The sequence below is a fragment of the Entelurus aequoreus genome, linkage group LG15 (assembly GCF_033978785.1).
Source record: "Entelurus aequoreus isolate RoL-2023_Sb linkage group LG15, RoL_Eaeq_v1.1, whole genome shotgun sequence".
Classification (NCBI taxonomy): domain Eukaryota; kingdom Metazoa; phylum Chordata; class Actinopteri; order Syngnathiformes; family Syngnathidae; genus Entelurus; species Entelurus aequoreus.
The window spans coordinates 35,118,051-35,144,515 of NC_084745.1; the positions used below are offsets into that span (position 1 = coordinate 35,118,051).

A 26,465-nucleotide genomic window follows, 5' to 3' on the forward strand; every position below is an offset into this window, starting at 1 on the left:
CCGTCTAGTACACAGGGTCCAATTTTGATGACGATTGGGCAAACACCCTAAGACGAGTTGCTTCTTGAAATGGCCAAAGTCCACAAAAAGTGGCACATGCTAACCAAAATGCCTTTTACAGCATAGCATATTTTTTATTTGGCTGATTTTTGTGTTCTGTCATGATGAACGTTTGGCAGGAGCTAATATTTTCTCACTCTTCAGGGAGTGCTTTCGGAAATCATCTACTCCCGTTCCAGTAGAATGAAAAGCATTAGCAGTCCGCCCCTCCTCGGGACTGAAGATTCCAAAAAGACATGTCAGTACATCTGTGAGGCGGCGCTACACTCGTTCCCATAAGTGTTTGATGTGTGTGAAATGACGGTTAGCACCAGTGTGTGAGTCTTTAGTCACAGCAAAGTGTTCACACTGATTAACACGCACACACACATACACACACACGTAGAGAATGTGAGGACAGTGTGTGAGTGCTGGTGACAGGTGTCAAGGTAGCTGGGTGACCTTTCCAGCTTAACAAGCTGTGCTAGTTTATCGATCCTGAGTCTTTTCACTGCAAATTGAACTGTCCAAAGTCCCAACACTTCCTGCTGTTGTGTCATTGATGTACACTCCCTGGGGGGGGTTTGATGGGGTCCTCAAAAATTGGAATACTTTACAGCCCATAACTTTAAATGAGATTAATTCTAATTTTAGGAGCATGGTGGAAAGTAATAAATTTAACAATCCAGCATGAAGAAATCATATTTTCAGACTGATATAAAGACGAAAGAATAGTGGATCTTTAAATATCTGGCTCGCTGGAGCACAATGAAGGAGTAGCATAAAGCTGCATGCGTCCTCTCTTCCTTAAGGCTGCGGAGGTGATTTATTTCACGCTGTTCCAATCCACTTATGCTCATGCAGAGTCCAAAGTGATCAAGGGAAAGAAACAAAAGAAAAGGAACAAAAGACGCTGATAGCTGAAACAAGCGCGCAAGAAGTAAAGTGGATTGTTTTCTTTTAAACCCAGTAGGGATTACGTTTTGTTCTTATCAGACAGCCGTCTCTTACTCTTCAAACTGATATGCAGAAAATAAAAGCAGGAATACTCCGAAAGTCAACCATGGCAAATTTTATCTAAGAGTACTTAGGGCAGGCAGCAAAGTGGAGACTGCGGAGTTGAAAACTGCAGTTTTGATAGCTAGTAAGCTAACATTAAAAGGATGTTTATTCTTGGTCAATTTTAATCGTGTATTTTCAAATGTTGCTCCGGCCCGGCTGCACCAAATGATTATATAAATACATTTAATAAAGTCAAAATACAAGTAAGGCAACAAGAGAAGTATCCTGCATTTCTCTTTTGTAAAGTAAATCTGAACAGCCGATATGGGCATCTACATCTGCTATATGATTTGCCCGAGAAGCTGGGCAGGACAAAAAAAAAAAAAAAAAAGAAGAAAGGACAGATAAAAAAATAATAATAATACAAAAAAAAATACAATATATATATATATATATATATATATATATATATATATATATATATATATATATATATATATATATATATATATATATATATATATATATATACATATATATATATATATACATATATATATATATATATATACATATATATACACACATATATATATATATACATATATATACATATATATACATATATATATACATATATATATATACATATATATACATATATATATATACATATATATATATATATATATATATATATATATATATATATATATATATATATATATATATATATATATATATATATATATATATATATATATATATATATATATATAAATATATAATTTTTTATTTTTATATATATATCTGTCCTTTCTAATCCATTTTCTACCGCTTGTTACTCTCGGTGTATCCTAGCCGCTCAGGCAAATCATATTGTCTAAAAATGCATCTTTCCATCGATAACATCATCGCGCTCGGAATATATATATATATATATATATATATATATATATATATATATATATATATATATATATATATATATATATATATATATATATATTTTGTTTTTTTTTTTTTTTTAAACTTGGGACTTCCCGCGGGCCGGATTTTGGACGCTGGCGGGCCGGATCCGGCCGTACTTTGTGGACCACTGATCTAATCGAAGAAATAGTTAAAGGTCTTCTAAATGACAGGAGCGCACTATGGTTTTTCAGGACTTACTGCGAAAATGTGGTTGTCAAAGATCCTATATTTGACAAAAGCACTCTGCTGTTTGTGAAGACCTTTTGCAAAAAAGCTAGTCAAAGATCTTCTATGTGACAAGAGTATTCATCAATTTTTATAGACCTACTGCAAAAAACGCAAGTAAGATATATATCTATACAACAAAAGTTTTAAGGACCTTCTACAAAAACATTAGTCAAAGATCCTCTATACAACAAGAGCGCTCTTCTATTTTTAAGGATCTACAGACAAAGAAACATTAGTCAAGATCCTCTAAATGACAGGACTTGCTTCAAAAATACGTTTGCCAAAGATCCTCTATATGACAAGAAAGGGCTGTGCTGTTTTTAGTCATATTTTGCATCACTTCAAACCGAACTCACGTGCCGGTTTAAGGTCTCTCACGTGCGAGATTCGCCTCACGTTAACCAGCTTTGATGAAAACGCTTTAAAAGCTGAAAAGTTGTTTACCTTTTTATGGTATAAGTATTCAAGTCAGGCCCAGAAAGTTCCTGGCTGTCATGTGCAGGGTGACAGTACATTCAAGCTGTTTGTGTGAGCGACTGTGTACACACACACACACACACACACACACACACACACACACACACACACACACACACACACACACACACACACACACACACACGACTCCACTTTGGGTTAATAAAGTGCACGGCAACAGAAACTTTCTATTAGAGATCAGGCGAGCAGACGCGTGACTTTATCAAGCCATCAGTCACCAGCCCTCGCCGTGGGAGCGGGCGCATGAGAGCGAGACAAAAAGATATGGAAACTGTCATGGAGGGCAGGAAGAAGAGGAGGAAGAGAAGGAGGGAGGGATGAGAGGAGCACACATGAAAGATGAACGGCGGTAACAAACGATCAGGATATTTCTGTCCCTGTCAATTGATGAATGGTGCCTCAGCTTGAGGGCAAATTAGCAGCCATACATGTGTGACCCGTCTTCTACTCTTAAGCCCCTCCTCCAGTCTGAGGAACAAACGGCACCCAATTAGGACCAGCATGAAATATCCTGCCGCTAATTAAAGCCAAGAACGGTGCTGAAGCTGAGAGGTAGGCGAGGAGGGGGATGAAAAAGGTAACACAGTTCAAGGCAAACCGCCGCGGTGCAAATGAGCTGGGACTCCACGGCGAGCGACGTGGAGAGGGAGCAGGGATGGCTTCACTCACCGGTGAACGCCGCTGTTGCACATGACGATGTGCGTGGCCCCCAGGCGCGAGCACAGCTCCGAGGCCACCGGCAGGAGGCCCAAACCGGACGCCCCGCAGGCGGTGTACTGGCAGGCGGCGGTGCGGCGGCAGCTGATGAAGCTCTCCATCAGGCGGTAGAGCTCATCCAGAGCGTTGAGGGGCCGCATCAGCTGCGGGGGAACACAAAGGGGAAGGACATCGTTATCGAGCACACGGCAAATAGCTTTCCATTGTAGCTTAGAATGTTGGGTTTTTATTGTTTATATTTGGAAAAATGTGACAAATTGATTTCAGACTATACAAATCAATCTTATTTCACTCCAGCTTCATCTGCTGGATGTGATGAGTTACTGCAAGACTTGGTCATGGCCACAAAATTGAAAAGTGAAAGTACAATTCTCAATCTGCTCTCAATTTTATTTGAGTCTTTCTTGGCCTGTGCACCACAACTCTACTAGGTTTTGTTGACATTGGTTGAAGTAAATTAGTCTAGTTATTATTTAATAACATTTGTGTCATTTTATATACAGTCTATTACAATTTAGAATTATGTGTATTACATTGTATTAAAATATAAATGTATTTAATATTTAATAATAAACCCACCATAGTATATTGAAAGTGTGTAGTCCAAAATGTAGCCTTGACACTGAAATCTGGGAAGACTCCATTTTGTGTGTGAGTGGCTTTAATGGTAATGAGTTGTTTGTCTATGAGCGCTAATTGTGTATTTTATCTACTTTTTTATTTCACATATGTTACATTCATAGTTTTCTGACATGCCTCCCCCCCCCCCCCCCCGGGGGATAGAAATATATATATATACCGTATTTTTCGGTATTTATAGCCTTATAACCCGATGTGCCTAATGTACGGAATCCTTTTGGTTGTGCTTACTGACCTCGAAGCTATTTTATTTCGTACATGGTGAAATGATAAGTGTGACCAGTAGATAGATGGCAGTCACACATAAGAGACACGTGTAGACTGCAATATGACTCAAGTAAAAAACAATGTTCCATTGAAAATCTACAACATTACACACGGCACTAAAAAATCTATCAAAATGTTTTAGTACGACTTTGGTAAGCTATGAAGCCGCACCGCTTGATGGATTGTACTGTGTTTTAACATACAAGTATTATTATGGTGTGTATAAGGTAAGACATTATCTGGTGTTTTGTTTCGCAATATTATGCAAAAGCAACTTTTTTTACCTTCTGGTACCTGCTGATCTGTATTTGGGATCTGCATAAGTCCTGAAAATTTGCGCGCATCCGCCTTTGTAGTCCGTGGCAATGCTGTAGTCGATAAGCTTCTTCTTTTTCTCTATCTTCTTGTTATGGGACATTCATCCTCCGCTGTTGTCATTTCTAATATAAAGTAGTGTAAAGTTCTTACTTATATTTGTCAGTAAACTCGCCATGAAAGCGCTAAAACATACCCGTGTAGTGAGTTTACATTATTCACCCAAGGAACTTTAGTTATTAGAGAGTTCCGGTCGGACGGTTTTTCACGGGACACATTTCCGGCGTTGTTATTGCACTAGTGAGCCACAGATGAGGAGATGCTAATTTATTTAAGTAAAGTCTGAATGTCATTAAAACAGTTAGCTCCATCTTTTGACACTTCTTCCACTCCCGTTCTTGCACGCTACACCGCTACAACAAAGATGTTGGAGAAAAGACGCTGCCGAAGGTGAGCCACGTAAATAAGACCGCCCACAAAACGGCGCATCCTGAAGCGACTGTCAGAAAGCGGCTTGAAGATGATCTGTAAAACATCATCTATTCAACATTTTGACCAAAGAACCACCATTACATGTTATGTAGACCACAAGGAAGTGTATTCAATTTAGAAAAAAAATCTAGTAGATAATGTAAATACAAAAGTATTTTTTATTTCAAGATGTGTAGCAAAGCCTGTTTTAAATAAAGCTATCCACTGTGAAGTACTAGGTGTACATGGGTAGGGGTATTGTGAAGTCACATTTAAGTATTTAAAAAAAAATCAAAACTGGTGCTCAAACAGGCTAAATGGAAACTGATTACTTTTAAATCCTCATTAAAAAAGTTAGCATCGTGCAATGTATGACAAAGTAAATAAATCTTATCTGTTAGTCTCGGATAAGATCATCATGAATCCCATTATTGACACGAATAAAGCTATCTGCTGTGATGGCTTTTTCCATGATGTCATCTCACCTTATCTATGAGGGCAGCCTTGGGTGCAGAGCTTGGAGACATGTTGGACTGATCCATGTAGAAAGCCCTGTGAGAGGAACCACATTTCACATATGGAGTTAGTCTGCTGGACATTTAGGAGATGAAGCAGCATCAAACAGTTTTCGCTTGCACGTCATCCTGTTGCTTTTCTAGGAAAAGTAGGCCACCTGCTTATTGTTATTATTATTGTTATGACGGCGCCCCTCCATCTCGCGAGGGACGAGCTTAGCAGAAGAAAAAAAACGACTCATCATCTTGTCCTGGGCCTCGCTCAAAATGCCTCCCGTCAGACGTTCATGTTGGACGTTCTTTCCTTGATGTTCCACAGGGGGCAGCGGTGAGTCAAAGATACATAGAGCAGGGGCCTCATGTATTAAAGAGGAACAGCACTTTTTTATTCTGCCTATTGTTGACAATCATTATGACAGACAAAAACTTAGGGTTTTTTGTTTTAGGATTTTAAAGATGATTAGGAGTCACCATTTCACCCTCTAAAGCAAATTTGAAACCCTTCATCAACGCTTTGTAAGTTCATAAAAATATGAAATATATATAATTTTATCCGTGTTTTGGTCATTTTAATCAATACCTGAACTTCTTTCCATAGCAGCGCACTTCCGACTTTCTGCAACAAATATGTTGTGTTCTTATCATGGCAGACTTGGTAACAGACGACAGACGATTACTTCTAGACAAATGAGGATTCACAACATTATCTATCTGAATATACGGAGGATTAACTTTTTTGGGTCAAAATTGACAGACCATCGTTAAATTACTTTCTGACCGTCTCATAAGGATTTGCAATTTTAAAGGCGGCCTTATTTTACGTGCCTCCACTTTGACTGTATTTTCTCCCTGCTAGCCATGTTGTAGTTTTTAGCGTTTCCATAGCGAGTCTACTGACAGATATAAGTTCGAACTCTACACTACTTGGTATTAGAAATGGCAGCAACAGAGGATGCATGCGCATGTACGAGCCAGTCTGCCACACAACAAGAGGATAGAGAAAAAGAAGGAAATTATTGATTACAATGTCGGACGACCATGGCGGACTCGTGCAATGCTCTTGGGGTAAAACTTTACCATATATGGAAATAGCCGTGTTGGAAAAACATCACTAGTAGAGCAAATTCCAAAGGGTTTGGAGGAAGTATGTATGAAGGAAGGCAAGAGTGTTTTATTAATATCTACACCATGCCTCATTGGTTTGATTTAAAATTTTCGGACTTATGCAGATCCCAAATACACAAAAACAGGTACCAGCAGGTCAGAAAAGTTTGTTTAGTATAATAGGCTCCCATTAAAAGTGCGTACCCACAAAAACCTGGCGTACGCCTTTTTCACGGCAAAGTTGAGATGTATCGAGAGTAAACTGAACGTGTAAATGTGCCGTGCATCACGCCAACTTCATGGCTGTCGTACGCACATTTCTAAATGCTGTGGATACTTTGGCGACACTCAGAGGTGATGCTGGGTAACTGTTTATATAAAGAAATGTCAAACACCTCCTCAGACGGCCTGATGTGCACATCAGAGACATACGAACAATTAAACACACCCCTCATGTGAAATTACACGAATGGATATAAAAGCATGCATATTGGTGCAAAAAAACACATTCAATTATTGCCAGTTTTTTATATTCCCGTACAACAGGCCAACATTAAAGCGCAATTTGAAGCAACAGACGTTTTTTCTAATGTAATCGTAGCGATTACCATCAGACTAAAGGACGGATATGTACATGTCAACAGGAAACATTTTTATCCGATCAATGTACAGATCATATGTGACACGCTAATACAACGAAGCAACATTGTAGTGATGCAGCCCGGTTCAACGTATGATTCTTACATCCTAAGTATCAGCATGGTTCGGAACAGACTACAAACTGGAATTGTGCACGGTGGGTGGCTTCTTGGTGAGTACATTTATGTAATTATCCTAATATTTATTTAATTGTGTAATTGTTTATGTAATTGTCCTAATATCAATCCCGTCATGCACATTCAGCATATGTGCCCCCCAGTTTACAGCATCATTAAACATTTCAAGTTAGTGACGTGCTGTTTTCCATCCATCCATCCATTTTCTACCGCTTATCTCTTTCGGGGTCGCAGGGGGTGCTGGAGCCTATTGTTCTGGTTATTCTACATCTTAAAAGGAGAACTGCACTTTTGGGGGAATTTTGCTTATCATGCACAATTCTTACGTAAGACAAGAACACATGTTTTTCTTTTTTTTTATGCTTTCTCATTATTAAATAAATGCAATCAAAAGTTTTATTACAATAGAGCCTATGGGAGTCGCTCTATTCTGCCTATAACAAGCTTAAAAAAACACCCATACACCGCTATTGAGGATTTATATACATGTTGTAAGTATATATACAATGTAGTAACGGGCACATTTATAATAACATTTACCGTATTTTTCGGAGTATAAGTCGCACCTGCCGAAAATGCATAATAAAGAAGGAAAAAAACATACATAAGTCGCACTGGAGCCCGGCCAAACTATGAAAAAAACTGCGATTTATAGTCCGAAAAATACGGTAATATGTTTTTGAATTTTTTAAGCATACGCGGCGCATTCATTTAAAAAAAGGCTGTAACGTTCGCTTTTTTCCCAACATCACTTATTATTACTCACTACAGACTTTATGAGAGCCAACAAACATAATAAAACACCACTTACTGTACAAGGTCTGCTGGATGTCGACTGATAAAATATGATTATAGTCCCATTTAGATGAAGAATGACTCATAATCCTTGCGAAGAAAGGGGGGGGGGGGGGGGTAAAACCAAGCGACTTTTAGCGTCGTTCTCACCATTTCCGGGTCTAATTTGGCTGTCAAAGTGTACCAACTTGTCGGATTACATCCTCATTCTTCTACTATCAAGGTGACAGGCATTATTTTTGATAGATAGATAGATAGATAGATAGTACTTTATTGATTCCTTCAGGAGAGTTCCCTCAGGAAAGATCTACAATAAACTTCCACCAGCAGGGAAGCAGCTCACCAATCGATGTAAACATAGACACACATGCTTGTGATCACGACGCCGTGTGTCCGCGTTAGCGCTTATGATAAAAATATCACTAATACTTGGTTAATATTCAAGTCACGAAATGTAAATGGAGTTTTGTTGGCGCTTTTTGGATGGTTATTTAAAGGGCTTAGTGGGAGGAATAGAGGACCTCCCATTGGCTCCACTGTCAGCTGACTTTTATTTACATTTATTTAGGAGTTAAAATGCATTCAAAAAAATCCATCCGTCATCATGTCTTTCATAATGATTGCGAACAGGCAAAATAAAAAATAAAAAGTGCAGTTCCCATTTAAAGGCCTACTGAAATGAATTTTTTTTATTTAAACGGGGATAACAGATCCATTCTATGTGTCATACTTGATCATTTTGCGATATTGCCATATTTTTGCTGAAAGGATTTAGTATAGAACAACGTCGATAAAGTTCGCAACTTTTGGTCTCTGATAAAAAAAAAACCTTGCCCCTACCGGAAGTAGCGTGACGTTGTCAGTTGTTCACTCCCTCATATTTTCCTATTGTTTTCAACGCAGCTGGAGCGATTCGGACCGAGAAAGCGACGATTACCCCATTAATTTGAGCGAGGATGAAAGATTCGTTGATGAGGAACGTTAGAGTGACGGACTAGAATGCAGTGAAATACATTTTTTTTCTTCGCTCTGACCGTAACTTAGGTACAAGCTGGCTCATTGGATTCCACACTCTCTCCTTTTTCTATTGTGGATCACGGATTTGTATTTCAAACCACCTCGGATACTATATCCTCTTGAAAATGAGAGTCGAGAACGCGAAATGGACATTCACAGTGACTTTTATCTCCACGACAATACATCGACGAAGCTCTTTAGCATGAGCTAACGTGATAGCATCTGTCTCAAATGCAGATAGAAACAAAATAAATAAATCCCTGACTGGAAGGATAGACAGAAAATCAACAATACTATTAAACCATGTACATGTAACTACACGGTTAATAGATCTCAGCCTGGCAAAGCTTAACAATGCTGTTGCTAACGACGCTAAGGCTAACTTAGCAACTTAGCAATCGGACCTCACAGCTATGATAAAAACATTAGCGCTCCACCTACGCCAGCCAGCCCTCATCTGCTCATCAACACCCGTGCTCACCTGCGTTCCAGCGATCGACGGCGCGACGAAGGATTTCACCCGATCATCCGTGCGGTGGGCGGCTAGCATCGGCTAGGCGTCTGCTATCCAAGTAAGTAGTCCTTGTTGTGTTGCTACAGCCAGCCGCTAATACACCGATCCCACCTACAACGTTCTTCTTTGCAGCCTCCATTGTTCATTAAACAAATTGCAAAAGATTCACCAACACAGATGTCCAGAATACTGTGGAATTATGAAATGAAAACAGAGCTTTTTTGTATTGTATTAAATGGGGAAGGCATACCTCTGTTCCCCTGGCTACGTCACGCGCATACGTCATCCTCCAAAGGCTTTTTCAAGCGGAAGTTTCGCGGGAAATTTAAAATTGCACTTTATAAGTTAACCCGGCCGTATTGGCATGTGTTGCAATGTTAAGATTTCATCATTGATATATAAACTATCAGACTGCGTGGTCGGTAGTAGTGGCTTTCAGTAGGCCTTTAAGGTCTTTCAAACAAGCCCTTGATTGTCTCAGTGTGCAAGGTATATACAGATGTTAAAAACCTGCATAAAGTGTGAAATACTACACTTACTTAAACATAATACTTTTCCCCGTCCCGTGCACTGCTGCACTGACTTGCAACAATAATGGAGTAGAGAACATTTTTACACTCCTACAAGAATCACCTCCAAGTCATTGTTGGTGAAATTCTTCTTTTTTATAATCTTTCTTATTATCGTTCTGTTTTCTGATTGTGTGGAGTGCGGGATCGCAAGCACATGTCTAATTTAAATATGATTTGCATATTTAAATGAGGGCGTGGACAAGGAGGGGCGAGCCACACCAACATGTGCGCTGAGTTCCACGTTGATTGGGATGTACAAAATAATTGTGCTTGGATTGTTTGTTCGTAAGACGTTTTATGGATTGGAGCGTACAACGTTTTTTAGTATGAAATCCACATGGTCCTTGTGATGGTGAGTGCCTGTGATGCAAACTCAGCAGTGTGGGATGCCATCAAATCGCAGTAATCCACCAGTCTGCTAAAAATAGGAACACTACACTTTATTAAAGTCCGTCAAATAAAATCTCAGAGCCTTTTACTTCAAGCAAGAGGCACTTGTCATGAAAGAGTGGCACACATTCACACTTGCACAGGACTTGGAGCCAAGAAAGATGCATTCTTGTCTAGAATTAGTCTTTTCAGTCAAATTAATTGGAGGAGGTAAGTAAATGCCGCTCATGAATAATAAACAGGTGTGACGCAGTGCAGTTCAATTGACATAAATGAATACCTCTGAGTCACATCCTCAGAAAGAAGCCGAATATTAGACAATAGACAAACTTTATTGATCTACAAGGGAAATTGTTCCACACAGTAGCTCAGTTACAAGGATGGAAAGGATAATGCACACAAGGGCACAAAAACAAGGCGAAAACAAAAGGTATAAAGTAGACTAAAAATGTACCATACCAGCAATATAAAATATAACGTGTCATATTTACATATTATATTTATATATTCAAGTGGAGGAGTTCAAGTACCTAGGAGTCTTGTTCACGAGTGAGGGAAGAGTGGATCGTGAGATCGACAGGCGGATCGGTGCGGCGTCTTCAGTAATGCGGACGCTGTATCGATCCGTTGTGGTGAAAAAGGAGCTGAGCCGGAAGGCAAAGCTCTCAATTTACCGGTCGATCTACGTTCCCATCCTCACCTATGGACATGAGCTTTGGGTCATGACCGAAAGGACAAGATCACGGGTAAAAGCGGCCGAAATGAGTTTCCTTCGCCGGGTGGCGGGGCTCTCCCTTAGAGATAGGGTGAGAAGCTCTGTCATCCGGGGGGAGCTCAAAGTAAAGCCACTGCTCCTCCACATTGAGAGGAGCCAGATGAGGTGGTTCGGGCATCTGGTCAGGATGCCACCCGAACGCCTCCCTAGGGAGGTGTTTAGGGCACGTCCGACCGGTAGGAGGCCACGGGGAAGACCCAGGACACGTTGGGAAGACTATCTCTCCCGGCTGGCCTGGGAACGCCTTGGGATCCCCGGGAGGAGCTGGACGAAGTGGCTGGGGAGAGGGAAGTCTGGGCTTCCCTGCTTAGGCTGCTGCCCCCGCGACCCGACCTCGGATAAGCGGAAGAAGATGGATGGATGGATGGATATGAATATGTTTACACAACTGCAGAGAGTACCATGTATCTATTTGGGGTAAAGTATTAGGTGGACCGTATTTGTACAACGCAGTTTTAATGATAATTGTCATTTTTTAATTAAATAACACAATGCACCTGGTGATTCATTGAGGCACGGTATCTATTAGAGCGATGGCCGCTATTTAGTGTATTTGTGACTAAATTGACAATCACTGTAAATGCCCATACAGTCATGATGTATTGGACTATAAATTACACGTGAGGCGCCCCCTATGGGTTGTGGTGAAAATGTGTTGGCATATATTTAATAATCAAACAAATGATCGGTGACTTATGGGCAATTAGACATTTTGCTTAATGGTGGCCATTTTCCAATAAATTTTTCACAAATGTTCCACGTGTGCTTGTCAGTCCCCTACAGGTGTGTACCTAATTAATCTTAACACCTTTCAGTTCGAGTGGATGTTTTACATATCAGGGTTTAATAACAGCGCCACCATGTGGTGTATTTGTTGGAAGAGTAATAATACCGAAGCAACAAAGTATGGGTGCATGTTTTGACACATTTCCCTCTTTTGTGTGTAGAGGTTCAAAAAGTCAAAGCGTTAGCCATTTCGTGGTGTCCTAATTCTTTCCCGTGACTGTACAGTACATAGCACCTTTAGGCCAAAAGTGCAGGTGCTTGCTAACACATCACAAATCTATTTCATGAGCAACTCGCCCCACATCTGAAACACGAGCAGCTTGCTTGTGATGGGATAACAGCCCATGTAATTGGTTCAAGATGGTCGGCAACAACGCTTACTTTGGTAATAACACACCACAGTTTTGACGGGGAGGCGTACTTCCTCAAGTCGGGCACTAAAAATCGAGACGGATAGTCGCGTGAGGGTCAACGGGTGAATTCTGTCTAACAAATGGCACATGCAAACATATTCAATGTCTTGATTGTAATTGATTTGATATACTATAGCATTATACAATGTTCTACATACTGTACTGTAACATTATACATTGAACAGACTGCTGTACATTCTACAGTGTGATCTATATACTGTACAGTAGGCAAGGTTGTATTTTTGCCTCATTCCTGTGAGAATCCTGCATGTGACTGAAGCATTAGGGAGTGGGACTATCCAGGACTAGCTGCAGTGTGCCCAAACAACCACAAGGTCATCTGTGAGCAGAAAATACTGTATCATCTCTTTCTCTTTTCTGACTTATCGGGTCTTACCAGGTCAGTAGTGCATTCTTCATGCATACTTTAAGTGAGGGATGCGGCAAAAACTAACCAAGACCCACTGTACTATAGTATACTACAGTATGATTTATAAACTGTACTATAGTTTACTACAGTATGATTTGTATACTGTACCATAGTATATTACAGTGTGATCTGTGATCTATATTCTGTACTATAGGATACTACAAGGTGATCTTTATACTGTATTATAGTATACTATATAGTGATCTATATACTGTACAAGAGCATACAACATACTATAGCAGACTACAGTGAACAATATACTGTACTATATATAGCATTCTACAGTGTGATTTATATACTGTACTATAGAATACTAAAGTGTGAACCATATACAGTACTAAAGCATACTACAGTGTGATCCATATACTGTACTATAGCATACTACAGTGTGATCCATATACTGTACTATAGCATAATACAGTGTGATCTATATACTGTACTATAGCATACTACAGTGTGATCCATATACTGTACTATAGCATAATACAGTGTGAGCTATATACTGTAGTATAGCATACTACAGTGTGATCTATATTCCGTACTATAGCTTACTACAGTGTGATCATATACTGTACTATAGAATAATAAAGTGTGAACTACTGTATATACAGTACTATAGCATACTACAGTGTGATCCATATACTGTACTATAGCATTCTACAGTGTGATTTATATACTGTACTATAGCATAATACAGTGTGATCAATTTACTGTACTATAGTATACTACAGTGTGATCCATATACTGTACTATAGCATAATACAGTGTGATCAATATACTGTACTATAGCATTCTACAGGGTGATCCATATACTGTACTATAGCATAATACAATGTGATCTATATACTGTACTATAGCATACTACAGTGTGATCTATATACTGTACAATAGCATTCTACAGTGCCATCTATATTCCGTACCATAGCATACTAAAGTGTAATCTATATACAGTACTATAGTATACTACAGTGTGATCTATATATTGTACTATAGCATTCTACAGTGTGAGTTATATACTGTACTATAGCATTCTACAGTGTGATCGATTTACATTTTACTGTAGCATACTAAAGTGTAATCTATATACAGTATTATAGTATACTACAGTGTGAGCTATATATTGTACTATAGCATACCAAAGTGTGATCTATATACTGTACAGTGTGAGCTACATATTGTAGTCTACAGAGTGCTGGACATACTGTACTATAAAATATCTTACAGTGTGATCCACATGACGTCAGTATGCAGCATTACAGTAAGGAACACGTCAGCTAAATTTTTTTTTAATAATATGAGGATCTAATGCAGGACGTGGCCGCTGGCCAGAAAGCCTCCCGGTCGTATATCACACAGCCAACAGCGATACTGTATGCTCTCTCCTTCGTGACAATGGGAACGCTCTCAGGAGGTTTAGACGTCAGCTGAGGCTTCGAAGGGGGATTTGGAGGACATATGTTTCCAGGAGCAGCGTGGGAACGACCGCATTAGCATGACACCCTCCTCTCCAAACAGGAGGAGAATTGAATTAAAAATCTAACAGTCGCAGATAAGCGTCACATTTACGACACGAATGGAAGTAGATGCTGTGTCTCAGTCACTTGCATTGCTTTGACTAATAACATTTACACTTATGAAAAACTAAGCCCTGCAGCAGGCAGCCCGGCCTCCCAGGGGTTTAGTTCAGGTGGTCTTGATTGCAGTAGTAGTGAGTAGCATGACAATTGTGTGGTGTCGACAGCCAAGCACAGTGAAAGTAGCATCATGTTCTGGGGTTGCACATGGAGCTGTGGTTCATTATAGGGAAACCTGAATTACAACAAAAGTAAGTTGCAAGATATTTGTGTATTGTCTTCAGTCAAGCATAGTGGTGATAGTGTCATGGTATGGGGCTGCATGAGTTAAGCCAACATTGGGGAGCTGCGGTTCATTAAAGGGAAACCTGAATACAAACAAAATTGATTGCAAGATTGTCATTTCTTGCCTACAGTCAAGCACGGTGATGTTAGCATTATTATCTGGGGCTGCACGAGTGGTGTCGGCACTATAAAGCTGTGCTTAATTGAGGGTGCGCCTGAATTTTAGCAAAAGTAAAGATTGTGTCTTGCCTACAGTCAAGCATGGTAATAATAGCTTCATGGGTAAATCTGAATTCCTAAAAGAGTGACTTGCAAATTGTGTGTCACTCACAGTCAAGCATGGTTGTAGTAGCATCAAGGCTTTGAACTGCATGAGTGCTGTCGACACTGGTTTAAATGTAGCTTTAAGATGTAGATAATGGGTATCTTCACTATGTAAAGCGCTTTGAGCCACTAGAGAAAAAGCGCTATATAAATATTATTCACTTCACTTCGACACTGGGGCGCAGCAGTTTGTCTCGACGCCTGGATTCTGACAAAAGTGAGTTGCAAGAGGATTGCCTTTTGCCTACCTAGAGTCAAGCATGGCAATAATAGCCTCAATGATTGGGGCTGCATGAATACGTCCTACAGTGAGGGGTTGAGCTTAATAGAGGAGAAATAGGATTTACAAAAAAAGTGAGTTGGAAATTATACATGCCGTGGTTTTGGACTGCATGAATGCCGCCTGCAATGGGGCGCTGCAGTTTATCGAGGCAATGCCTAAATTCAGAAAGAAAGTGAGTTGCAAGATGATTGCGTCTGGCCTAGCTACAATTAAGCATGGTAAAATAGCCTTACGGCTTGGGGTTGCAAGAGTGCTATCTACACTTGGAAGTTGAGGTTCATTTAGAGCAGGGGTCTCAAACATGCGGCCCGCGAGACGTTATTGTGCGGCCCGCACCTTAGTATGAATGTTTAATGATAGTGCGGCCCGCGAGTTTTATATGAATGGCGCTTGACAGCGTTGTGTGCGGAGCTGAAGCATTCTTGCCAACCCTCCCAATTTTCACCCGTCAACATTACTGAGGACAACAATATTGAGGGCACGAGGTTTAACGTCCACTTTTTCTCCATACAAACAATGTGCCTGCACAGTCACATATTGTATGCGGCTTCAACAGACACACGTAAGCGACTGCAATGCATACTTAGTCAACAGCCACACATGTTACACTGAGGGTGGCCGTATAAAAAAAACTTTATTAAAGTTTCAAATATGCGCCACAATGTGAACCCACACCAAACAAGAATGACAAACACATTTTGGGAGAACATCCACATGTAACACAACAGAACAAATACCCAGAATTCCTTGTAGCCCTAACTCTTCCGGGCTACAAGGAATCTACCAATCATGGTGTGGTATATGGCTCTCGAGGGCCGAACATTGACGTCACTTGCGTGATGCAAGCAGAGAAACGTTTTGCTGCTTTTCCACGAGACCGGCACGGCGCTCTTCCTCCCTCTCTCCCTCGCTCTCTCTCTCTCTCTCTCTTGCTCTCTCTCGCTGTAAACGCCACAGCGAGCCCCCCCGCCCCCTCCCGTTGGCTCCAGACAGAGACGATTTGTGTTATTTGGGTCCAAAATACCCCTGCGTCAGTTGAAAATCGGCAAATGAGTGAAAGCAAGAGAAACGTTGCCATTGAGACGAGGGTTGTCTTACGTGCCTGGCTGGAGTCACACGGCGACACCTGTCTGTCAGTAATAAAGTACCCGATAACCTGGACCAATTCAAACCTTTACTTGTTTTTTTTATTGTTTAATTTGCACTGCCTCACACGATGAACACTACATATATTTTTATATGACGCCATATAACACTCCGGGAGCCGTCACTTTTTCCCGGTATTTTCCGCCGACCGCCGTGTTGCTGTCGGGAGGAAAAGCGGAACGACACACATTGCGGAAATAACATTATTCTCCGTCCGTCGGCTAAATACAAATATATTCCACAACCCCAAACATGTCTTTTTCAAAGTGTGCAGTGAAGAGAAAGGTTAATGATGAGCAAAGACAATTCCAGGAAAAGTGGGAGATGCAATATTTCTTTGTTGAGCACAGGGGCACCCCAACGTGTCTTATTTGCACAGAGAAAGTTGCGGGGCACAAGAAATACAATTTAAAACGTCATTATACAACTAGACATGCTGAGGAGTATGCAAAATACCAAGGAGATGAAAGAGTGAACCGGGATGCACATTATGTGTATGTGTATACATTGTTGCTGACTGGAGAAATCAAATTATTATTGTTAGAATAGAATAGAATAGAATAGAATAGAATAGAAAGTACGTTATTGATCCCTGGGGGAAATTCATCACCACAGTTCGCTCACAATAGACAAGAATAACAATAAATAATAAAATATATATAATATATTATATATATAATATATAAATAATATAAATATATTCTACATATACTACATATACTCTACATTTAAGTGCAGTCAAGGAACATATGCATTATACAGTCTGATGGCTGTCGGTATGAAGGACCTCCTGTGTCGTTCAGTGTTGCATTTTGGGAGTCTGAGCCTTCCACTGAACGTGCTCATTCTCCCCGCAAGGTCCGAGTGTAGTGGGTGGGAGGTGTTGTCCATAATGGCTAGGAGTTTTGCTAGACTTATCCTCTCTTGTTATTACTTATGACTGATTTATTTACTTAATTCTCATTTTGTTCATTTATATTTTGATTTGATTTTGTGTTGAAAATAAAAATAAAGACATTCAAAAATATTTTTTTTAAGAAATCTTTTCTTGCGGCCCAGCCTCACCCAGACTCTGCATCCAGTGGCCCCCAGGCAAATTGAGTTTGAGACCCCTGATTTAGAGTAATTCGGCTTCACCAAAAAAGTGAGTTGGAAATGGTATACGTCTTACTTAGTCAAGTCTGGTTCTGGTAGCATCATAGTTTTGGACTACATACTGTAAGTGCTGCCGGCAGTTTAATGAAGGGACACCTTAATTCCAATTAAAGCGAGTTGCAAGATAATTGTGTCTTGCTTACAGTGAAGCACGGTGGTGATAGCGTCATGGCACGGGGCTGCACGAGTGCTGCCGCCACTAAGGAAATGTGGTTCATTTATAGGGAAACCGGAATTACAACAAACTTGAGCTGCAAAATAATTGTCTTGCCTACAGTCAAACATGTAATTAGCGTCATGGTCTGGGGCTGCATGAGTACTGCAGCCACAATGGAGCTGCTGTTCATTGAGTGGACACCTGAATTCCAGGAAATGTAAGTTGAATGACAATGGTTCCTTGACTACAGTTAAGCCAAGTTTAGTAGTGTTGTGATTTTGGACTGCATGAGTGCTGGTGGCACTGGGGAGCTGCGGTTCATAAATTCCAACATGTATAGATGTGTTGACTCATTTTCAGTGGATAGTAAATATATACTGCTTTACAAGCTGTACACTGACTGCTATAAATTACATCAACTTCTACTATAATATCATTAGGGCTGTCAAACGATTAAAATATTTAATCATAGTTCATAGTTAACTCAAAATTAATCGCTAAGCAAATAGGTATAATTTTTCAAAATTAATAAGTGTACACTAGACAGATAATTTTCAGGGGCGTGGGGGGTTCATATTGCTGCATGACAATGTTTTAACCTTCTCTATTAATATAATAAAATGGAGTATTGAGCCTGTTAATCATTCTGTAATTGAGGAGTCGACCAAATATGTTATAAAATAATTTACATAATATTTCAGCCTGCTAGAAAAATCCGCCCCCCACCACTTCCATATTCCTAAACTGATGTACTAGCATTTCTTCAAGTGCCGATATCACAGAATAACATTACAAAACATCTCTGAAAAATGATTGGCAACAAATCTAGCATCTATTTTTGGTGTTATTGGTGTCTGTGCTCGTGTTTAGAGACTCTGTTCAGATACTTCTGTCGCCGTGACAAAAAGTGAGCAGAGAGCCTGACATCACACTTGCTTCGCATGGCTGGGAGCCTTTCTCTCATTAAAAGCCGCCGATGTCATCTTAAATTGTGAAGATCGCTGTGCGCAGGTATATCTCGGATAGTACATCCACAGCGCAGACACGCTGCCTCCGCTCCAGACAAACCTGTGCGTATGTCTGGTGTTATTGTGTATATTTGTGTGTTATGGGGGTCATTTTTCCCATGGTCTGTAACACACCGTGTTGGCTAAGAATGAACAAGTGTTGTGTGTCTAGGAGTGAAGCACAGAGGCAGAAGTGTGTGCACGGAGGAAATAATTGTTGGAATTGGGTCCATTGTTAGCATAAAATTGTCCATAAAAGCTAAAAAGAGCGTCAGGCTTTGTTTTCTTCTGGAGGCTACAATACATTTATATTTTACTTTATTTTGTTAGGTGTGGCGGCGAATATGAAGCTGTACATTAAGGAGAAATCCTTAACATAGTTAAATCAGATGTATAGCGTAGCGCTTTTATTTTGAAGCCGGAAAAGTGTGTGATTGGTTTGAGAAAGTGTCTTGACAGGTTTTGATGTCGGATCAACTGTTTGCAATAAAAAGTTTCCTTTTGACATCCTGCCCACCATCTTTCATTTCTATTGAGCTTTTATGTCATCTTACTTTAAATCAGTCACAGTAACAATCTAAATGTTATGTTATCACTGCACCTTAATCGTAATCTGAACACGTAAGTGAAGCACCATCCACCTCTAAACGACACGTGCAGCAGGTGTTTGCTGCAGGAATGTCGCCTCTTCTCAAGGCGAAAAATTGTCCTTTCTTGTCGGGAGAACAACTTGCCATGGCTTTGAACCTCGTATTTCCATAAGGTTGACTTTCCCTTGTTCATTTCTGCACGCTTGTGGCTCATCAGTAGCAAGTGAACTGCAGCCAAGTTCCCCCCACTACGACACGGCCCGAGGGGCAAAAAGGAAGTGTTTGTGTTAATTGCCCGTTAAAAAAAATGGTTCCGTTATTGAAGTTTATAGTTAACTTTGACATTCCTAATTATTATACTAAAAACGTGTCCTGTTGGTTCTCATGAGGACATACAGTGTGTTTTACACATACAGTTAGGGATGATGTTCGAAACCGGCTCTCCCGATTGTTCAATAAGAAAATAACCGATTCCATGGATTCAAATCCCTTTTTGAGAAACGGTTCTCGTTATCGAAGCCATTATAGTAAAGGAAAATATTTGGTTCTTTATTCGAAACCCTTGGAACGAATCCCGTGTCACAGGAAATGTCCTGTGGCACGTCACAGGAAATGACAGATACAGAAGCAGCAACAACAATGGACCGGAAAAAACACTCCAAGGCATGGCTTCACTTTACTAAGAAATTTGACGAGGAAACGGCTATCTGCAATTATTGTCAGGCTTCGCTTTCCTGTAAGGCAGTGGTTCTCAAACTTTTTTTGTCATCCCCCACTTTGGACAAGGGGGAGTTTTCAAGCCCCACCTGCCCCCATCGCCCCAACAGAACGCTAATGCCAAGCTTAACATTTTCAAATGTATTGAACATCAAGTAACATCAAGTTTTATACATTCAAACTCAATAACATAAAATTACATCAAGTTCAATAATAACTCAAATAACTGCAGCCGTGGTATAACTTGCATCAAGTTCAATAATAAATAAAATAACTTGCATCAAGTTCAATAATAAATAAAACAAAAATGTTATAACTTGCATCAAGTTAAAAAATAAATCAAATAAAAGTGTTATAACTTTCATCAAGTTCAATAATAAATCAAATAAAAGTGTTATAACTTGCATCAAGTTCAATAATAAATCAAATAAAAGTGTAATAACTTGCATCAAGTTCAATAATAAATCAAATAAGTGTTATAACTTGCATCAAGTTCAATAATAAATCAAATAAAAGTGTTATAACTTGCATCAAGTTCAATAATAAATCAAATAAAAGTGTTATAACTTGCATCAAGTTCAATAATAAATCAAATAAAAGTGTTATAACTTGCATCAAGTTCAATAATAAATCAAATAAAAGTGTTATAACTTGCATCAAGTTCAATAATAAATCAAATAACTTGCATCAAGTTCAATAATAAATCAAATAAAAGTGCCACTTTGCAAAAAAAAAAAAGGAGGAGTTACGCATTTGGCAAGACAGGGAAAGTGAACATGAGTTCTACAGTACTCCAGCATTAGTGGCTGCAATGAGCCTGTTTTGCACTGCACAGCTTTTCAAATCGGGGTTGCAGGCTTGACACTGCCACTCTTAAGTCATGCTCAATGTTCAGCTGAGACCTGTACTTCGTTTTGAGTGAAGCAACAGCTGAAAAGGGAAAATGGCAAAGGGGAGAAGAATGGACACAGCTCTCTGCTCGATGAGTGGATGATTAGCGCGGATGGGTAGCAACCCATCCGCACGAAAGTTTGTTCCGCTTAGCCCCGCCCCCAGTAGTTACTGTTGCTATGTCTGTCAAACTTTCGCTCCTACCTAGAAATTTAAAGCCTACAGGAAAAATAAGTAATTTACATTTTTTTATATAGCGGATTTCACAGACAGAATCACAGTGATTTACAGTGTGTATAGAAAATGAAAGCATAGTAAAAAAAAAAAATCTAAGAATATAATAAAAAATTAAAAAATTCCTCCGGTTCCTCGCGCCCCACCTGTCATGTCTCTATTCCCCACCAGTGGGGCGCGCCCCACACTTTGAGAAACGCTGCTGTAAGGGGAGCAGTACAACAAACATGTTGAAACATGTTCAGGCCGTACATAACCTGAAGGTTAGAGAAACGTGTCGTGTCTTCGACACGTGGAGAAGCAGCGACAGAGATGACGAAGCACGCCCCTCTTCCTCTGCTTCAACCTGCAGTCCCAGTGATAGCGCCGGTGAGTAACTAACGTTAACTGTTGCCGGTTAATTTCCATATCTGCTCACTTGTAGCCCTTAGGCTAAAATAACGTTACCTCTTATGTCAACCAGGACTGCAGTAATATTGGCTAGACTAACGTTACCTAAGCATAGTCAGTGGCTAACGGTAACGTTAACGTTAGCCTTTTTGTATGTGTCTGATAACGTTAACGTTATCTTGTAGCCTACACCACTACAGAGTTTGCAGGTCTGTCTAATAAACTAGTGCTTGCAAGATGTGAATTAAGATAATGTTAACGTTATCCTATTTCAGATGATGACATTCATGACAGCCAGAGTGACCAGGGCAGTGTTTGCTCTGTAGCACAGAGCGTTAACCCATTTACCATGGCGAGTTATAACGCAGAGCGCAGCAAGATGAGTGAGGAGGAGAGTAACAACATTACTCGCAAGCTAACGAGAATGATGGTGAAAAATCTCCTCCCCTTCAACTTGGTGAACACAGACAAATACAAGTAGGTTAATAATTGTATTTTGCTGACATGTAATGGAGCAAAAAGTAAACAACACCTCTATCTGAGATTTGTTTCTAATGTAAAGTGCCGTACAATACAAATGAATGCAGGATTTTCCCTGCATGTATTTTTAAAGGAGCACTAACAGTCAACATTTATTTGTATTTTTTTGGGGTAACAACAATCAATATTTATTTATTTATTTTATTTAACTTTTTTCTTAAAAAATAAAAGTGAGCTTTTGTTAAACCAAGTATTGTGTGTTTTTTTTCCATAAACAACAACCTATCTGGATTCGATAAGAGAATCGATAAGGAATCGGTTCGATAAGAGGATTCGATAACTGCATCGAAATCGATAATTTCTTAACAAACATCATCCCTACATACAGTAGACCGTGACCAAGGGCAATGTAGTCATTTCAGACGTTACTGTCCCTGAGGCGTGAAAGACTGATGCCCTGCCTCTGACCCCACAAAGCAGTTAAGTCCTAATGAAAGTAAATCTCTGCACTCTTCCCTTGACCGAAGAGCTCAGAGCTCGCTCTTAAGCAACCAAGGACTGATGAAACCTACAAATGTTGAAGAGAATGTCAAGTCTTTCAAGGTCATTTCAGCCTGATAGCAATCCATGAAGGTTTAATGGCAATCATCGAGATTTCTTAAATATTATAAACGTATCACTTTCCTCCGGCACTGTTCCCCTAGCATTCAAAAAAGCGGTTATTCATCCTCTGCTCAAAAGACCTAACCTCGATCCTGACCTCATGGTAAACTACCGACCGGTCTCCCACCTTCCGTTTATTTCGAAAATTCTCAAAAAAATTGTTGCACAGCAGCTAAATGAACACTTAGTGTCTAACAATCTCTGTGAACCCTTTCAATCCGGCTTCAGGGCAAATCACTCTACGGAGACAGCCCTCGCAAAAATGACTAATGATCTATTGCTAACGATGGATTCTGATGAGTCATCCATGTTGCTGCTTCTTGATCTTAGCGCCGCTTTCGATACCGTCGATCATAATATTTTATTAGAGCGTATCAAAACACGTGTTGGTATGTCAGACTTAAGCCTTGTCTTGGTTTAACTCTTATCTTACTGACAGGATGCAGTGCGTCTCCCATAACAATGTGACCTCGGACTATGTCAAGGTAACGTGCGGAGTTCCCCAGGGTTCGGTTCTTGGCCCTGCACTCTTTAGTATTTACATGCTGCCGCTAGGTGACATCATACGCAAATACGGTGTTAGCTTTCACTGTTATGCGGATGACACCCAACTCTACATGCCCCTAAAGTTGACCAACACGCCGGACTGTAGTCAGCTGGAGGCGTGTCTTAATGAAATTAAACAATGGATGTCCGCTAACTTTTTGCAACTCAACGCTAAGAAAACGGAAATGCTGATTATCGGTCCTGCTCAACACCGACATCTATTTAATAATACCACCTTAACATTTGACAACCAAACAATTACACAAGACGACTCGGTAAAGAATCTGGGTATTATCTTTGACCCAACTCTCTCGTTTGAGTCACACATTAAGAGTGCTACTAAAACGGCCTTCTTTCATCTCCGTAATATCGCTAAAATTCATTCCATTTTGTCCACTAGCGACGCTGAGATCATTATTCATGCATTCGTTACGTCTCGTCTCGATTACTGTAACGTATTATTTTCGGGTCTCCCTATGTCTAGCATTAAAAGATTACAGTTGGTACAAAATGCGGCTGCTAGACTTTTGACAAAAACAAGAAAGTTTGATCATATTACCCCTATACTGGCTCACCTGCACTGGCTTCCTGTGCACTTAAGATGCGACTTTAAGGTTTTACTACTTACGTATAAAATACTACACGGTCTAGCTCCAGCCTATCTTGCCGATTGTATTGTACCATACGTCCCGGCAAGAAATTTGCGTTCAAAGAACTACGGCTTATTAGTGATTCTCAGAGCCCAAAAACAGTCTGCGGGCTATAGAGCGTTTTCTATTCGGGCTCCAGTACTCTGGAATGCCCTCCCGGTAAAAGTTAGAGATGCTACCTCAGTAGAAGCATTTAAGTCCCATCTTAAAACTCATTTGTATACTCTAGCCTTTAAATAGACCCCCTTTTTAGACCAGTTGATCTGCCGTTTCTTTTCTTCTCTCCTCTGCTCCCCTCTCCCTTGGGGAGGGGGAGTTGCACAGGTCCGGTGGCCATGGATGAAGTGCTGGCTGTCTAGAGTCGGGACCCCGGGTGGACCGCTAGCGTGTGCATCGGTTGGGGACATCTCTGCGCTGCTGACCCGTCTCCGCTCGGGATGGTTTCCTGCTGGCCCCACTATGGACTGGACTCTCGCTGATGTGTTGGATCCACTGTGGTCTGGACTTTCACAATATTATGTCAGACCCACTCGACATCCATTGCTTTCGGTCTCCCCTAGAGTGGGGGGATGGGGGGGGGGGGTTTACCCACATATGCGGTCCTCTCCAAGGTTTCTCATAGTCATTCACATCGACGTCCCACTGGGGTGAGTTTTTCCTTACCCGTATGTGGGCTCTGTACCGAGGATGTCGTTGTGGCTTGTGCAGCCCTTTGAGACACTTGTGATTTAGGGCTATATAAATAAACATTGATTGATGATTGGCTGTTGAACATATTTCTCCTTTTAAGAGTTTGACATTTCTGGTGACTGCTCATGCATACTCTTTGATTCTTTGACACGCGTGCACCTCCAATCAATAGCGACAGACACAAGAGGTAGAAGATGCCTGTCAGTACAGGAGGAGTTATGTTGCATGAAAACACAGACCGGCAGTCACAGACCGCAGCATCTTAAATATTATGCTTTGGAATCTTAAACACAAAACATCAGCGATCCCCTATTAGGCCAAAGTCACCTTCTAATCATGTTTTAAGGCCCTGTTTACACTGCACACTACATCAAGTGACACAGATCAGATTTTTTTTGCCAGTCTAAACGCTCCAATGTGCTTCAAATCTGATCTTTTCGCACCATATTCAGACCACATCAAGAGGTAGTCAAAATCTGATATTTTTAAATATGATGCAATGCGACCTGAATGAGACCCGTATGTGACTTTTTATATTCACATATTATGCATATATATATATATATATATATATATATATATATATATATATATATATATATATATATATATATATATATATATATATATATATATATATATATATATACACACTACCGTTCAAAAGTTTGGGGTCACCCAAACAATTTTGTGGAATAGCCTTCATTTCTAAGAACAAGAATAGACTGTCGAGTTTCAGATGAATGTTCTCTTTTTCTGGCCATTTTGGGCGTTTAATTGACCCCACAAATGTGATGCTCCAGAAACTCAATCTGCTCAAAGGAAGGTCAGTTTTGTAGCTTCTGTAACTAGCTAAACTGTTTTCAGATGTGTGAACATGATTGCACAAGGGTTTTCTAATCATCAATTAGCCTTCTGAGCCAATGAACAAACACATTGTACCATTAAAACACTGGAGTGATAGTTGCTGGAAATGGGCCTCTATACACCTATGTAGATATTGCACCAAAAACCAGACATTTGCAGCTAGAATAGTCATTTACCACATTAGCAATGTATATAGTGTATTTCATTAAAGTTAAGACTAGTTTAAAGTTATCTTCATTGAAAAGTACAGTGCTTTTCCTTCAAAAATAAGGACATTTCAATGTGACCCCAAACTTTTGAACGGTAGTGTGTATATATATATATATATATATATATATATATATATATATATATATATATATATATATATATATATATATATATATATATATATACATACATATATATACACATATGTATATATATATATATATACACATATATATATATATTTATATACAAAATATATAATCTGACTGTGATGAAGTCAGTGCCTCACCTGACATGAACCTCACCGCACGCCACTGATATATATATATATATATATATATATATATATATATATATATATATATATATAT

General features: G+C 39.8%; 1 protein-coding gene across 1 annotated transcript in view; it reads right to left on the reverse strand.

Moving 5' to 3' along the window:
• prex2 (phosphatidylinositol-3,4,5-trisphosphate-dependent Rac exchange factor 2) overlaps positions 1–26,465 on the reverse strand; it is a 230,730-nt gene that overhangs the window by 22,211 nt on the left and 182,054 nt on the right. Inside the window, exons 37-38 of the mRNA XM_062021283.1 lie at positions 5,634–5,700; positions 3,409–3,599 (exon numbers count right to left, since the gene is read on the reverse strand). Coding sequence (XP_061877267.1) covers positions 3,409–3,599; positions 5,634–5,700 — 258 coding nt within the window. The remainder of the gene's footprint in view (positions 1–3,408; positions 3,600–5,633; positions 5,701–26,465) is intronic.